The sequence below is a fragment of the Leucopleurus acutus genome (genome assembly GCF_964270905.1).
Source record: "Leucopleurus acutus genome assembly, chromosome: 1".
In the NCBI taxonomy this organism is placed as follows: Eukaryota; Metazoa; Chordata; class Mammalia; order Artiodactyla; family Delphinidae; genus Leucopleurus; species Leucopleurus acutus.
Window position 1 is genome coordinate 194,324,998 of NC_139142.1, and position 15,217 is coordinate 194,340,214.

Below are 15,217 nucleotides of genomic sequence, written 5' to 3' on the forward strand. Positions count from 1 at the left end.
ACCTGGAGGATATAATGCTGAATGAAATAAGCCAGACACAGAAATACAAAGACTATGTGATACCACTTACATGATGAATCTAAAATTGTCAAATCCATGGAAGCAGAGTGTGGTATGGTGATTGCCAGAGGGGAGAGGAAAATGGGGAAATATTAGTCAAAGAGTACAAAATTTCATTTATACCAGATGAATAAATCCTAGAGATTTGTACAGCGTAGGGTCTTTAGTTAACAATACTGCATTGTACATTTAAAAATTTACTGTGGGTAGATCTTATGTGTGTTTAATCACAAAATACTAATAGTATTAATAATTATGGTAGAAGAAAGAGGAGGCGGAGAAAAAGGAGGAAAAGGGAGGACGAGAAGTAAGAGGGTTTGAGGAGACTTCAGGAGGTGATGGATAGGTTTTATGGCATAGATTGTGGTGATGGGTCCATGGGTGTTTATTTATCTCCAAACTCATCAAATTGTATATATTAATTATGTACAACTTTTTGTTTATCAAAAAAAGAAAAGGAAATAAAATTTCTTGTGAAATATGCTTTCTTATAATAGTATTATAATTAAGGATATATATATATATGTTACATACAATAATCGTAAATATATTGTACCAAGGTCATTTCCCATTTTATTTTGTGGATATTTCATTGGTTGTCTATCTGAGACAGGAAGCATAAGAAATATATGATTTCAATGTGCTTAAATATTAGCGGAATTAAGTTCATTACACAAAGTGAAAAGCATTTGTATGTAGCTGTGTTTTGTAACCTTTGTTTATGAAAAAGATATTGGTCAGTACCATAATCTCTTGGGGAGAATCTCCTTTAGGAGTAATATGAAGAACACGTCTTTTAAAAAGCTGATACATTTAAACATCTCAAGGTCCCACTTTATAATCAAAATAGAAAGTTGTCAAAAAAGTAGTGGAAAAATAATGGCTGGGTTCTTCATAGTCAGAGCTGTGAAGAAAATCTCAGGAGTTTATCCTAGATGATCACCTCTGTTTTACAGATCTAGGTAGTTAAAATAATTGTGATAACTCTAGGTGAATATCTCTACATTTAGGTGCTTACTGGAAATAAGCCTTTTAATCTGCTAGAGAAACACCTCTTCTGGCATCCAGAGCCTCAGCTCGTGAGCTGCAGGTACCCTTAGCTGCGTCCAGGGTCAGAAGGTGGGAGCGGGGGGCACTTCATCAGATTTCCTTGAATATCTATTCCAGTTTCATAAAAGACATTTTAAATAATGCCTTTTGATGAAAATTTAGGTCTTGAGAAAAAAAGTAATTTCTTCTTTCTTGCTCAGTGAATTTCACAGATAGACTTGCCTGCCCTTTGGACTATAACATTTGAACCAAACTAATGATTCTCATGGCTTAAGCCTCTAAAAGTTAGGAATAGTGACTTTTCCTTTTCTCGTTAGTGATCTTTAGGTATACCAGTCCACTGTTCCAATGAATACAAAAAAATGTAAGTAGGAAAAATAACTAGGAAACAGGATTTCATAAATAATATTAGGACCTCTCAGTAAGAAAAAAAAATAATAGTAGGAAAAAACAGAGAAGAGAAATGAGGCTGTAGGTAAGTAAATATTTCGAGCCTCGAGGAGGAAAAGCTAAGGCTAGTCAATTTTCTAGAAAGCAATCTGAGTACATAATCCTAGCAAAAAGTGTTAACAGGAGGTGGATGAATTTTTACAAATATAAAAGGAAACATATGTCCTATGAAGGAATGTGAGCACCACTTAGCAATTTCACAGCACTTTTCATCTTCAAAGAATTTTGCATGTTAACTAATTAATCCTTCCAACACCCTTGTGACGTAAACGTGACAAACAAGGACAGAAGTGAGTCTCAAATGACTAATTTACCAAGCTCACTGGTTGAGAAAGAATTATGAAAGCATGCCAGTTACTAATGAGGAAGATCCTAGGTAGGGATTTTAAACAGGATATTGTGTGTGTGTGTGTGTGTGTGTGTGTGTGTGTGTACTTTCCAAAATTTGTTTACAGAAATATAGAGCAAATGACAGAATTTGAAAGAAAGCATTTATCACCCCTTGAGCTCAGTTTACGCTAGACTAGTGTGGACTTCTCAAATAATTCAAATTTAAACCATGCATATTAGCAGCAGTTTGGTATTTGCTTTTTATGCATGGAGTTGATGCATTATTTAGACAATGAGAACCAACTATCTGAAACTTCAGTGGTTTAAAGGGAGTTACACTTGTTAGGGGGTCATTTTCTGCCCAATTCTGTAACATGTAATCTATCAACACATATTCTTTCTTGTTATCCAAACACCAGGACAAGAAGGCAAGGCCCAACTAAATGAGAGATCTGACAATTTTAGGCTCTTACTTGCCAACCACTTATTTTGGAAACTTGTAACTGAGGCTGTGGTTAGTTTTCTAAAGATCTAGGTCTGTTTCCTTTTTCTCTGCCTGCCTGTGTAAAACCGTCTACTATTACCCTGTTGTGACAGCAATATATCTTTCCCCAAACTTGCAGAAGAGAATAGCGGAGCTCATGACCACCCTGGAATGATAATAGCTGTGCCGTGCTGTTGGCACCCTGAGGTGACGGTGGCAGGGAGTCACATTATCCACTTACAACCACAGCCATTCCATTCCAGCTTCACGGGATAACAGAGTGAGTCTCACTGATTACCAATCTGCTAACATAGGCACTAGCCTTCATTCCTTTTCTTGATGATAAAATTTCATTGTGGGCATTATTAGCCTTACTGTGCTGCTCTTAAAATTGTTACTATGACCTTTCAAAAAGTATTGATCCACAAATGCTAAATGGCTAAATATTTCCAAAGGGAAACCTGACTGCCTTTTCTGCACCACAGCTATAAAATTTTCCTTCCAACAAATCAAGACTGGAGGGTACAAAAGGGCTGAGCATTACCCTTCTCTTTCTCAGTGTTAGTTCCAAACTATTATGTGAGTTTCTCTCTCTTCCCTTCCTCCCTTCTTCCTTTCCCCCTCAAATAAGCATAGATTTTCACCTCAGTCCATCATTTCCTTGTATCTGGGTAGCAAAAGTCATGTTGATTATTGCCCAAGGTTTTCAAATGTGGTGCAAAGTTGTAGAGACTATTGATTTAGTCATTCAATTACCAAATATTTCTTGAGTACATACTATATGCTAGTCACCATTTTAGTCACTAGTGATACAAGAAAGAAAAAAAGTTCCTGCTCACAAAGACATAGCACTTACTAAGGAGGCTGATACTGGGCCCCTCAAAATGAAGAGCCATCCTCTTCTATTTGGTCATAAAATTCAATCATTATACTACATTCCAATCACTGAGATACATTCTGTTGTTTGAAATTTCTTCCTGCATTTTTGTTTTGCTGCTACCTGCGATCATTTTCCTTCTGCTTGAAGAAAAACTTTTTTTTTTTTAGTTTCAGTGTACTGGCAACAAATTCTCTGTTTTTGTATGTATTCAAATATCTTTAATTTTTTTGAAGATTTTTTTTCTAGATATAGAATTCTAGTTTGGCAGTAGTTTTCCTTTTTATTTCATTAAAGATATTCCATTGTCTTCTTGATTTCATATTCTATTGAGACATCAGCTGTATGTCATTATTGCTCCTTTAAAGATAGCATTTTTCTTTGAATGTTTTTTACTATTTTCTTTTGTATCTGATTTTCAGTAATTTTTCTATGCTGTGACTAGTTGTGGGTATTTTTTTTGGGGGGGTGGTTGTGTGGTTACCCTGCTTGAGGTCCACAGCTTTTCTAAGACCTGTATCTTGATTTTTTGTTCAGGTTTTGGAAATCCATTCTCTTCAAATATTTTTTTCCTTTATTCCCTCTCTATTCTTCTGAGCCTTTAATTATGTAGATTATAGTTTTCATCCATGTCATATAAATATAGATATAGATAGATAAATATATAAATAGATGTTCTATATAGAGGGAGGCTTGTCCAGAAATACACAAATACATATGCTCATTTCTGTATTATTCTTTCTTTTGCTGTGGTCTCTATGCTTCAGAATGTGTTTTCATCATTTTTCTCTTGATGAGTTCACTAATCCTCTCATGTTCTATATCAATCTCATTAAGCACATCTATCAAAGTCTAAATTTCAGTTTATCACATTGTCAACTCTAGAATTTTTATTTATTCTCTAATAGATTCCAATTCTCTAGTAAAATATTCTACTCTGTCAATCGTTTTTGAAAAAATATTCAATATAGCCGTTTTAAAGTCCAACTTTAATAACTTGGTTAAATGAGAGTTTATTTCTAGTGTTTTCTCTTGGCCATGATTCCTGGGATGTCTAGTAGATTTTTAATTAAATGACAGCCATTGTGTGGGTTCTGGAGGTTACTGTATTTTTTTCCAAGTAGGTTTACTCTAACCTGTCCTAGAACCATACAGTAGGGTCAGATGACATTAATCAGATCAGGAATTGGATTTACTCAAGGATAGGTTGCAGTTTGGGGTTTTTTTTTTTTTTTTTTTTTTTTTTTGCGGTACGCGGGTCTCTCACTGTTGTGGCCTCTCCCCTTGCGGAGCACAGGCTCTGGACACGCAGGCTCAGTGGCCATGGCTCACGGGCCCAGCCGCTCTGTGGCATGTGGGATCCTCCTGGACCGGGGCACGAACCCACGTCCCCTGCATCGGCAGGCGGACTCTCAACCTCTGCGCCACCAGGGAAGCCCTAGGTTGCAGTTTTTGATGGCTAAATCAAGCCCTGGCTGTTCCACACTCCTAGGATATAAACTTCCACCATTCCCACTGAGATTCCAAAGTATTTGCTAGGATCCCTCTCCACTGTTATTCCCAGACTCTCATTTCTGCATCTTGAGCATGGAGCTCTTTAGTCAGTGGAAAATGAGAATATTCTAAAATTTTAAAATCCTTTGTCCTTGGGAGTATCATTATCAGAACTCCATATGGGGTAGATAAAGGGAGCCCAATTAGGAAGTTACAGTAATAGTTTGGTTATGAGCTAATGGAGCCTGATACAGGGAGTTGGCAGTAGGAATATGTATATGAAAGGATGCATATGTAAGCTTTTGTGAAAGAAGAATGGGAGAGTGAACTTGTTGATTATGTGAAGCGTGATGTGTTAAATAAGCTTCTTCAAGATTTCGAGTCTACAGCCCTGAGGTATATTCCATGGACCACAGGAAAAATGAAATTGTAACTTAAAGAGAATTTAGAGATGGAAATACATATTTGAGGGTAATACACACCTAGGAGGTGATTAAAGACTTGGTTAAGGACATACAGAAGAGGAAGAGAACAGGATGGGGAACAGAATCAGAGTGATCACAGACATTGGGGGATGAACCTGGTGACAGCTCAGTTCTCTTTTCACTTAACCAACATGTGCCCCTTAATATCTAAGGCACAATCGCATCAAAGAAAACCATTTTGCATTTAAGTGTAGACAGATCTTAGTGTTCACAGTGGGCTGGAGATGAAGTAAAACATGAAATAATTTTATGATTTCTGGTCTTTATCTCTTCTCGTGTCAGGAGAACTAAAAACTCTATCAGCACAAATCTAGAGACTCTCAGTCCTACATTATTAATGAAAGATGTAGTTAACTCTTTATCCCTTTCAGGGTTGAAATTACAAAAACAGCTTGTTGCAAAGTATACATGGGATTCTTAAATCCAGGAGAGTTTAGGGTACTGGAGGAGAGCAAAGGGAAGGTTGTCGGTGTTGAAAGTAAATATACTCTGTGTCAAAATGCACTATGGAGCCAGTGGTATGTGATAAGATATGGAGGCTGGCTTTGGAACTCTTTGTAAGTGCTAGGATTGGGGTTTTAATAATATAACAGTTCTTCAGGCTTTCTGACAAGGAAGGCTTGAAAGCATGCAGCACTGCATCAAGCTTATCAGTCAACTTCCAGGACAAAAACAGAAAGAATGCTCTATGTTCATCTTCAGGCAATACATTGTCAGTTACAATTACAGAGAAAAACTAACCTCAGTGATCTTTGCAGCATTTAGTAATTTAAGAGCACGTTGGATTTGGAGCCCATCATTTGAATTAAAAGTACTGAATTTGGTTGGGTCTTTTGGCAATTTTTCAGAATTCTATAGCTGACACTGATAGGTAATGTTTTGGCAGAAAAAAAAGAAGACAATGGGGAAATATGTACTTGAAATATATACTTTGTGACTTCTCTCTGCGCCCTGTAAATGTAAATATATATGTCTCCATATAGTTTTAATCCCCCGATAAGAGCAGAGATTTATGGGTGTTTAACTTTGCTTAACAGCTGTGTCCATAAAACCCAGCCTGAGAAAGTTCATAGGCTACTATATTTGAAGATGTGGACTTTTCTTTTTTTTTCTTTTAAAAAAAATTTTATTGAAGTATAGTTGATTTACAATGTTGTGTTAATTTCTGCTGTACAGCAAAGTGACTCAGTTATGTGTGTATATATATATATATATATATATATTCTTTTTCATATTCTTTTCTGTTATGGTTTATTGCAGGATATTGAATATAGTTCCCGGTGCTATACATTAGAACCTTGTTGTTTATCCATCCTGTATATACTAGTTTGCACCTGCTCATCCCAAATTCCCAATCCTTTCCTCCACCACACCCCCTCCCCCTTGGCAACCACAAGTCTGTTCTCTATGTCTGTGCGTCTGTTTCTGTTTCATAGATAAGTTCATTTGTGTCATATTTTAGATTCCACATATAAGTGACATCATACGGTATTTGTCTTTCTCTTTCTGACTTACTTCACTTAGTAGGATAATCTCTACGTCCATCCATGTTGCTGCAATTGGCATTATTTCATTCTTTTTGATGGCTGAGTCATATTTCATTGCGTATATATGTACCACATGAAGATGTAGATTTTCAAAAACATTCTCATCTTCACTATTTCTCAGTCCTTCACTTATCCTCCATTCATAGCTGAATGTGAATGTTCTTATAAATTTCAAAGCAGGCAGGGGCAAAGGTAGCCAAACTTGTGCTACCCTGAATGACAGCCTGGAAACGTCAGCTCCCTTTTCATCTTTTATCTTTGGGATCACAGGTTGGCAGGTCATACCAATCAGTCTAGAGCAGTGATTCTCACCTTGGCAGCAATAATTCACTGTGGAGTTTTTTAAAAGTACAGATGCCTGCATCCCACCCAGAGGTTCTGGTTTAATCGGTCTGAGCTGCCTCCTGGATTTTTAAAACTCCCCAGATAGTTATAAAGCACAACCTAGAAGAAAACTCAGGAAATTCAATTCCCTAAAGTAACTCTTATAATTAACTTCTTAGAAAACCTTGCCTGGATTTTCATCTCATAAATAATACTTAATCTTTATGGTTCTGTACATAGGTATTGGCTAAACTCATTCAAATATGAATTCAGTGTGCATTTGGGAGTGGGAGTATAGAAAACACATACCCTATTTTATAGGTATTACAGGTAAATTTGCCAGATTTAGCAAATAAAAACAGAGAATGTACAGTTACATTTGAATTTTGGATAAACAGTGAATAATTCTTTTTGTACAAGTATGTCTCAAGCAATATTGAGGGCGTGCTTATACGAAAAACATTATTTGTTGTTCATTTGAAATTCAGATGACGCTGTGTCCTGCTTTTTATCCGGCAGCCCTAATTACAGGACATGCAGAAAATGTTTAGCTGCTCCATTTTAATCAAAGCATTTTTGTTGACTTGTAAACCATCCCCTGTGAAACCATTTTATATTGGTCTGATCCCAGTTAAGACACCCGGAACAAGCAATCTAGGCAGTGTGGCTGAACAATTTAACCCAATTCACTAAGCCTCTTGGCCTACTTATTCATTCAAAACACTAACTTTGTCTAAGATATTTATAGACGAGATCAATTTTAATTTCCTTTACCTCTCGAGCACACAGTTTGTAATTACTCCAACAGAGATTTATCCGCCTTCTAATACAGTTCTGGGGTAAGACGTGCATGCAGGGGGGGTTCACTTCTACTCCAGTCTAAGTTGTCTGAACTGTCTTAATCTGTAGACCAATTTTCTCTACAGCCCCCTAAGGAAGGAACTTGTTGATTTTGGCAGTGTTTACCTTTCCTACAAACAAATTCAACATTTTCCAGACCGGCTGGCTCTTAAAAATCACATGAGAGCTGCGGAAAAACTGCCTAGAGTATGCTTCAGAATTCCTCCCTCCCCCATATTCTAGGAAAAGCTTTACGTTCCTCACAGCTGCTGGAAGATAATCTACGGAGTCAGGAGTATTTAGAATCTGTGGAGAAGGCTGTACAGTTCCCTGAGTTCAGTTCTTTTCTAGAAAGAGAGTAGAAGAATCTGTCAGAAAAAAAAAAAAAAAAGTTCCAGCCTTCATGAATGATAATATGGACTTCCACATGGAGAAAAGGGAAAAGAACTGATTTGATGTTTGTTTTCTCATAAAGGTTTAACAGTGTCATGTTCCACCTGGAGCAATAACATGTATGTCGTGTGCTTGCGTGTTACTGGCTTTCACTGAGTATTGTCACTCATCTTTGCTTTGGGCAGCTTGAATGATATAGTGTTGTGTCTGCATCATTTTCATTAGTGAAGGTCATCACCCCCTTTCCACCTCCCCAGGTACCTCCAGCCATCCCTCTCTGTCTCTTAGACCAAAACCCATTTTGCGTCATGTGTCAGCAGAGTAAACTTTCTTCCATGAAGGAGTCTTCCTTGGCAGGCACTAAATGGAGGCTGGTGTCACTATAATCAAGACAGTCCAATCTATGTTTTGCAAAAAGAAAGTGCATTCGAGTTTCCTCACATCTGCCGTTTATGTATAAAAATTTTCAGATTTCATTGAATATTCTCCTAAGTCTTGTGTGATGTGCTAGAGACTGTAATTCTGTTCATCAAAATTATCTTGATCTGGAAAGTGTAATTTACATTTATTTCCCCTTGATGTAGTTCAGTGTTATCTCTGGTGAACTGAGAGCTATTGATCTATTTAACAAATTATTTTTTTCCTCCAAGTAATAACTTCATTGTTTTTGATGCTTAAAAACCAAAGAGTTCATGTCTCTGGCTCTCAGAGTTTTTCCTCGTCCCTGCCACAGACCTCATCCCAGCCAGGACCTACCACCTTTGTTCGAGATCTCTTCCTGCCAGCTTCCACTTGCGGTGTCCTGTGGGAATGCACCTTTGCCCCAATTTGTTTCTTGTCTCTTCTGTTTTCTCTTGTTTTGTTCATTATTTTTTCCAAGTTCAGACCCCTCTATCAGATGTCTCTTACAATCTAGACCAACTTTTGGGGGTGTGTTAAGACTCCCCCCCCCCTTTTTTCCTATTCCTGCTCTTATTCTCTAATTTTGCACTGAAATGGGTATTTCCTTTCTCCTCCATGTGTCTTCTTTGTTGGATTAATTCCTTTCCTTCTTCAATACCTCCTCCTTACTCAGAAGTGTTGTTAACAATGAAATTTACTGTTCTAATTCTTTGGCTTATTTTTTGCCATTCAGGCCAGGTCCTGGCTCTTCTTCACTTCTGTCACCTAGATTAGATTGATTACAGGGAGAGGAAGGTAACTGATTGGCAATTCACTACTTGGGCTGTTCTAAATGTTGGAACCAAGCCTGTAACACTTTGATTTAATGCTTCAGAATGAACTTGAATCTTGGCCAAACTCACCAATTATTTGGCTTCAGTGTACGAACCTGAGCTGCATTTAGCTTCCCCTCCTGTCCCCTGGGTCCTGGACTGGAATCTCTGGGTGAAAGCAGAGCTGGTCTGTGCTTGGGGCTCAGCGTGACTGCTAGCCATGGTTTGCAGTAAAGGCAGGGGAGGGAATGGGAAAAGGAAAGGTGTACAGTCTCCTCTGACGCTTTCTCAGAATCCCTCACTCCGTTCTTAAACAAAGCCTTATAGGCACTGAAAGTTTCAGATTTTTAGTTTTTAAATTATTGGTCGTGGAAGTTAGGTAAGCTCTTTAGTACGCTCCATGTTTTTGGGCCATTCTTTGGAAGCATGGTACTCGATACAGGTTTGAGCTTTTGTGCTTGTTTGATACTAGTTGATACAATAAGTGCTTCAATATCACACAGAAATGAAAGCTGCGTTTCCCTTGCCACTCCGGAAAACTCTACCGTGGCCCTCTACTGTGTGTATTTAGGAACTTAGAGTTTAGAATCAATCCTCAGATCCCACAGAACCCCAACTTCAGATATTGTCACCGTGTTTCCTAGGGTATAACGACACTTTTCCCGCATGGAAAATGCACTGGGCTGACTCTGTCAAAGAGCTGTATCTTAGACGGGCACTGAGAGAAGATCGGCAATTTCAAGACCGAGCCCCCTGGGTTGTTCCGGGGCCGCGGCGACCACCCCAAGATGGGGATGCTGAAGAGGAGGGTCCTGCTGGAGGACGTGACCATCAACTGCAGCAGGGACTCCGAAGTACCCGAGCCTCCGGTAGGTCACCGGTGGAAGGAGGTGCAGTGCGACCGCACGGTCACGTGGCTGGCGGCGTGGACAGAGAACGTGCAGAACTCCATCAAGTACACCATGCTGAACCCCAGCTCCAAGCCGAAGGGGGAGAGAGATTGGGAGAAGTATGAAGTGGCTCAGCGCTTGAAAGGAGTCTGGGCGAGATCCGTTCTCAGTACCGGGCCGACTGGAAGTCCCGAGAAATGAAGGCAAGACGATGCGCTGTGGCCCTTTATTTCATCGACAAGCTGGCGCTGCAAGCCAGGCACGAGACGCAGGAGGGCGACGCGGCTGACACGGTGGGTGGCTGCTCCCTCCGCGTGGAACACGTCCAGCTGCACCCAGGGGCCGGTGGCTGCCCGTACGTCGTGGAATTCGACTTCCTGGGACAGGACTCGATCCGCTACTACAACAGAGTGCGGGTGGAGAAGCCGGTGTATGAGAATCTGCAGCTGTTCATGGAGAACAAAGGCCCTGGGGATGAGCTCTTTGACAGACTGACCACCGCCAGTCTGAACAAGCACCTGCAGGACCTGATGGATGGCCTGACGGCCAAGGTGTTCCGGACCTGCAACGCCAGCCTCACCCTGCAGGGCCAGCTGAGAGCGCTGACCAGAGCTGAAGACAGCGTAGCCGCTAAGATTCTGTCTTACAACCGAGCAAATCGGACCGTTGCCGTTCTCTGCAGCCATCAGCGGGCGACTCCCAAGACCTTCGAGAAGTCGATGCAGACTCTTCGGTAGAAGATTGCGGCGAAGAAGAAGCAGGTGGCCGAGGCCAAGGCACAGCTGAAGAAGGCAAGGGCCGACCACAAATCCAGAGGGGACAGCAGATCCAAGAGCTTCCTGGAGAAGAGGGGACGGCTGCTGGAGAAACTGGAGGAGCAGCTCGGGAGACTGAGCTTGCAGGCCACAGACAAGGAGGACAGCAAGCAGGTGGCCCTGGGCACGTCCAAGCTCAACTACCTGGACCCCCAGATCAGTGTCGCCTGGTGTAAGAGGTTTGGGGTGCCCGTGGAGAAGATCTACAACAAGACACAGAGGTCTCTCGACATGGCAGGCAAAGACTTTGAATTCTAAATGAGCATCTCTGTGCCTCGTTGGAACTTATTTTTTTTCACCATTAAAGCAGATGGGGGAATTTTGTACAAAAAAAAAAAAAAAGAGCTGTCTCAGAAGGCACACATCAGGTCCCTGCAAACTCAGGGAGCCCACCCTCTTGTTGGTGCGTGTCTGAGGCCACAGGTTTCCACGCTGCCAAACAAGTCGGTGAGGACATTCTGGCAGCTTGACGGTGATTTTTATGTGGAAGGATGTTAAGAGCCTCCCAGATGCAATTCAATCAGACCAGGAACCATGTTAGACAATTCTGCCAAATTTATACTAATGTAAAGTAAACTAGGTGGCTGTTCACTCCTTATCATTATTTTTGTAACACTTGATCTAAGTCAAAAGTTTAAGAAAAGAGTTTGCCCCTTCCTCCTCTCCTCCCACCTTCATGGCCTTTGTTCCGACAAAATGACATTGATTTAGGATCCATTAGATTAACCAGTTGCTTCTCAGACAAACTAAAAGTAATCCCGAGCTGATTTTACCATCTATTGGTTTCCAAACAAGTTTGACAAAACCCATGAATTTCCATGGAGAAACTCAACTTCTCTGTGTAGATGCTTTGACCTGTACACAGAAGCTGGCTCTTTGTAACCAATAGCCTTGTAATATTTGAAGGTTTAAAAAGTCTGCCCAAATGTGGGGAAAAGTTAAGCATCAATTTAAAAAACTAGTGAAAATTTTGAGCTCACTTACAAAAACATATTTTGAGCACAAGGTAAAGAAGCATTTATATATTATGTACATAATACACAAAATAGTGAAACCCTGGAGAAGCTACAGGTAGACATTTAGGGATCAAGAATTTTGATTTATTTGTTAGGAAATGCAAGACTCTACACATGTTTATTTGACATGTGTTCTAAGAATGTAAGTGTTGGATATGGTATGATAATCTCAGGGCAGCCACAGGAGGAAATAAGAATGAGGCTTAGAAGTAAGAGTTGATTATACACACAGGTCCTAGAGCGCCACCACATGAGAGGCAGGGCCACAGGGGAAGCACCAGGTTTGGGTCAGGTGGGAGAAGACAGGAACAAGGGGAAATTCCAGCTCATCCTTTATTGGGATTTCTGTGAGAAAAGCAAGACAAATCAGAGTAAAGAGTTTAGGTTTCGATAATTACAGGAAAGCCTGGGCTATAGGACGGTGTCTCGCTGGTGGTACCCGGCCCAGGGATGACTTGGAGCTTGGTTTGTGAGAAATAGATAAAGGAGTGGTTGAGGCCATAGACTTGGATTGGTTGGTTTGCACATGAAAAATGTCCTCCCAGCTCAGCACGTTGTTATCTTTAAGAAATGGGTTTCTCTTTTGGCCAGAAAGCTTTTGAAGGTGTCAAACCATCATCCAATACAGAAAAGGAAGAAACAATTAATACAGCATCTTTAGTCACTTTCACACTAAGTTAAGTGCTATGAATATTTTATGTATAAGACAGTCTCTGTATTTCAAAATCCCAAACTACGGAACACGGACATTTATAAGGGAAATGTTGATCATCTAGGAGAAAGAAGAGATGATCCTATAATATATTTCTTAATAAAGTAGGAGGGGATAAGACCCGTAGCACACAGGGTGCTAAGGGTCTCAATTCCAAGGAGATGCTGCTCCACTGGTGTACACACTAATTAACTTAATAAAATATTACCAGTAATTTTGAAAACTTCCTAAATTCCCATCCTTAATAACATTCTTACCTCTACTCCCAGAGTTAAGTAACTTTTGTTACTATCTTTCCTTTTTTTAAATTTTACTTTACAAAGTCTGAAAAGATATTTTAAGACAATTTTTTAGAGCAGTTTTAGGTTAACAGCAAAATTAAGAAGTTATAGAGTTTTCCATATGCCCCCTGTTCCTGCACTTACATGGTTTCTCCCATTATCAACATCCTCCAGCAGAGTGGTACACTTGTTATAATTGGTGAAGCAACATCGACACATCATAATCACTCTAATCCATAGTTTGACCTTAAAGTTTAGTCTTGTGTTGTACATTCTTTGGGTTTGGATAAATGTATAAGGACACGTAGTCATACTATAGTATCATACAGAGTATTTTCATTGCCCTAAAAGTCCTCTGTGCTCTGCCTATATACCCTCCCCCGCCCCAAACTCTGGCAACCTCTAATCTCTTAACTGTCTCCATAGTTTTTTTTTTTCTTCTCTTCCAGAATGTCATACAGTTGTTATCATTCAGTATGTAAACTTTTCAGATTGGTTTCTTTCACTTAGCGATACGCGTATAAAATTCCTTCCACCATTCATCAGATATAATGGATTTAGCAACATGTATCATAAAACTCTGGGTTACCAATCAAAGGGTAATGTATTATTTCTCATAATGAAAAAAAAAGGGGGGTAGGGTACCCAGTAAGGTCTGATTAGTACTTTCCACTGAGTCTGTATTCCACTATCTCTGCTTTTGGCTTCATCCTATAGTTGGTTTCCTCTTGTGATCACAAATGGCTGTAACATGTCACCTGGAGACAATAGTAACTAGTGGCGGAAAGGGGCTTACCTTTACATCTCTTGTGTCGGTAGGAAAGGACAGCTTCTCATGCTCGGAAAGATTTTCTCCTGTGGATCATTGGCCTGATTTTGGCCACCTTTTTTTTTCATACCAACCCTTAGCAAGGGTTAACTTTCTGACCACTGGACTCCTTAGACTCCTCCAGACCCACTGGATCAGATGATGGGGTCAGCTTCCCTAGAAATACTTGGCTATGTGGAGGAAGACTGGATATCTTAAAATATATGCTCTTAGGAATCAGAGAAATTTCCTGCAACCAACAGGGCACGTCACACTCCTGTTTTCATTTATGGAAATTCCTGCTTTTACTAGTCATATAGAATGTCACACATGGTCATATCAATGAGCACATTTGAACAGTTAATAAGATTGAGCTGAGATTAGGACACAGGGGCTGTGTTAGTGATGCATGTTTGCCTTTGGGGCAGCCCAACATAATACTTAGGAGCGTCGGCTCTGAAGTAAATGCCAGCTTCACATAGCTGTACGATCTTGGGCCAGTTAAACCTAGCTTCTCAGAGCTTCCATTTCCTCACCATAAATTGCAGATAATGATAGTAGTCATCTCATCTGGTTGTTAGAAGGATTAAAGGAGATAATGCGTATACCACGTGTTCGAAAATACCTATCATATTTTAAATGTTCAACACACCCAAGACATAATATCTTATTATATTTATTTTTGCACATTGTAGGCTCTCAGTACCCACTGGTGACTGAAAATACTAAAACAACTACAAAGCCAAACAAACAAAAGCAACATAGAATCATATTAGCAAGTGACATCAAAAAGAAAAAGAAAAACAATAACATCTCATCCTGCACAGGTTCTCTGACTACCAACAGAAGCAGAGACGGGCCCTGCTGGAGGACTGTTTCCCTAAGTTGGGCTTGTGATAAATTCCCACAGGTTAAAGTCAAGGATGTTTTCACAAAGATCACCAAACGTAGGAGAAGGCAAGTCACTGCAAGTTAAGAGATGGAAGGATGGATGCTTTTAGATTCTCATATCTGCAGAATGGCCTTAACAGACAAGGGCAACAGAGAACAGTGTACATTGATGCAACAGAAGTCACAGAGACCAAAGGAACGGATCCCAGGAACATACCCACGCACGTAGGGAAATCTGATGGACAGAGTCAGCGTC

At 40.0% G+C, this 15,217-nt stretch overlaps 1 protein-coding gene across 1 annotated transcript in view; it reads left to right on the forward strand.

The window, feature by feature from the left end:
- Positions 1 to 11,511, forward strand: part of LOC309960601 (DNA topoisomerase I, mitochondrial-like) — a gene marked incomplete at both ends in the record, with an annotated part of 36,393 nt that extends 24,882 nt beyond the window's left edge. Inside the window, 4 exon segments of the mRNA XM_082837495.1 lie at positions 8,028 to 8,148; positions 10,277 to 10,580; positions 10,583 to 11,172; positions 11,176 to 11,511. Coding sequence (XP_082693621.1) covers positions 8,028 to 8,148; positions 10,277 to 10,580; positions 10,583 to 11,172; positions 11,176 to 11,511 — 1,351 coding nt within the window.
- Between the last annotated feature and the right edge of the window lie 3,706 nt (positions 11,512 to 15,217).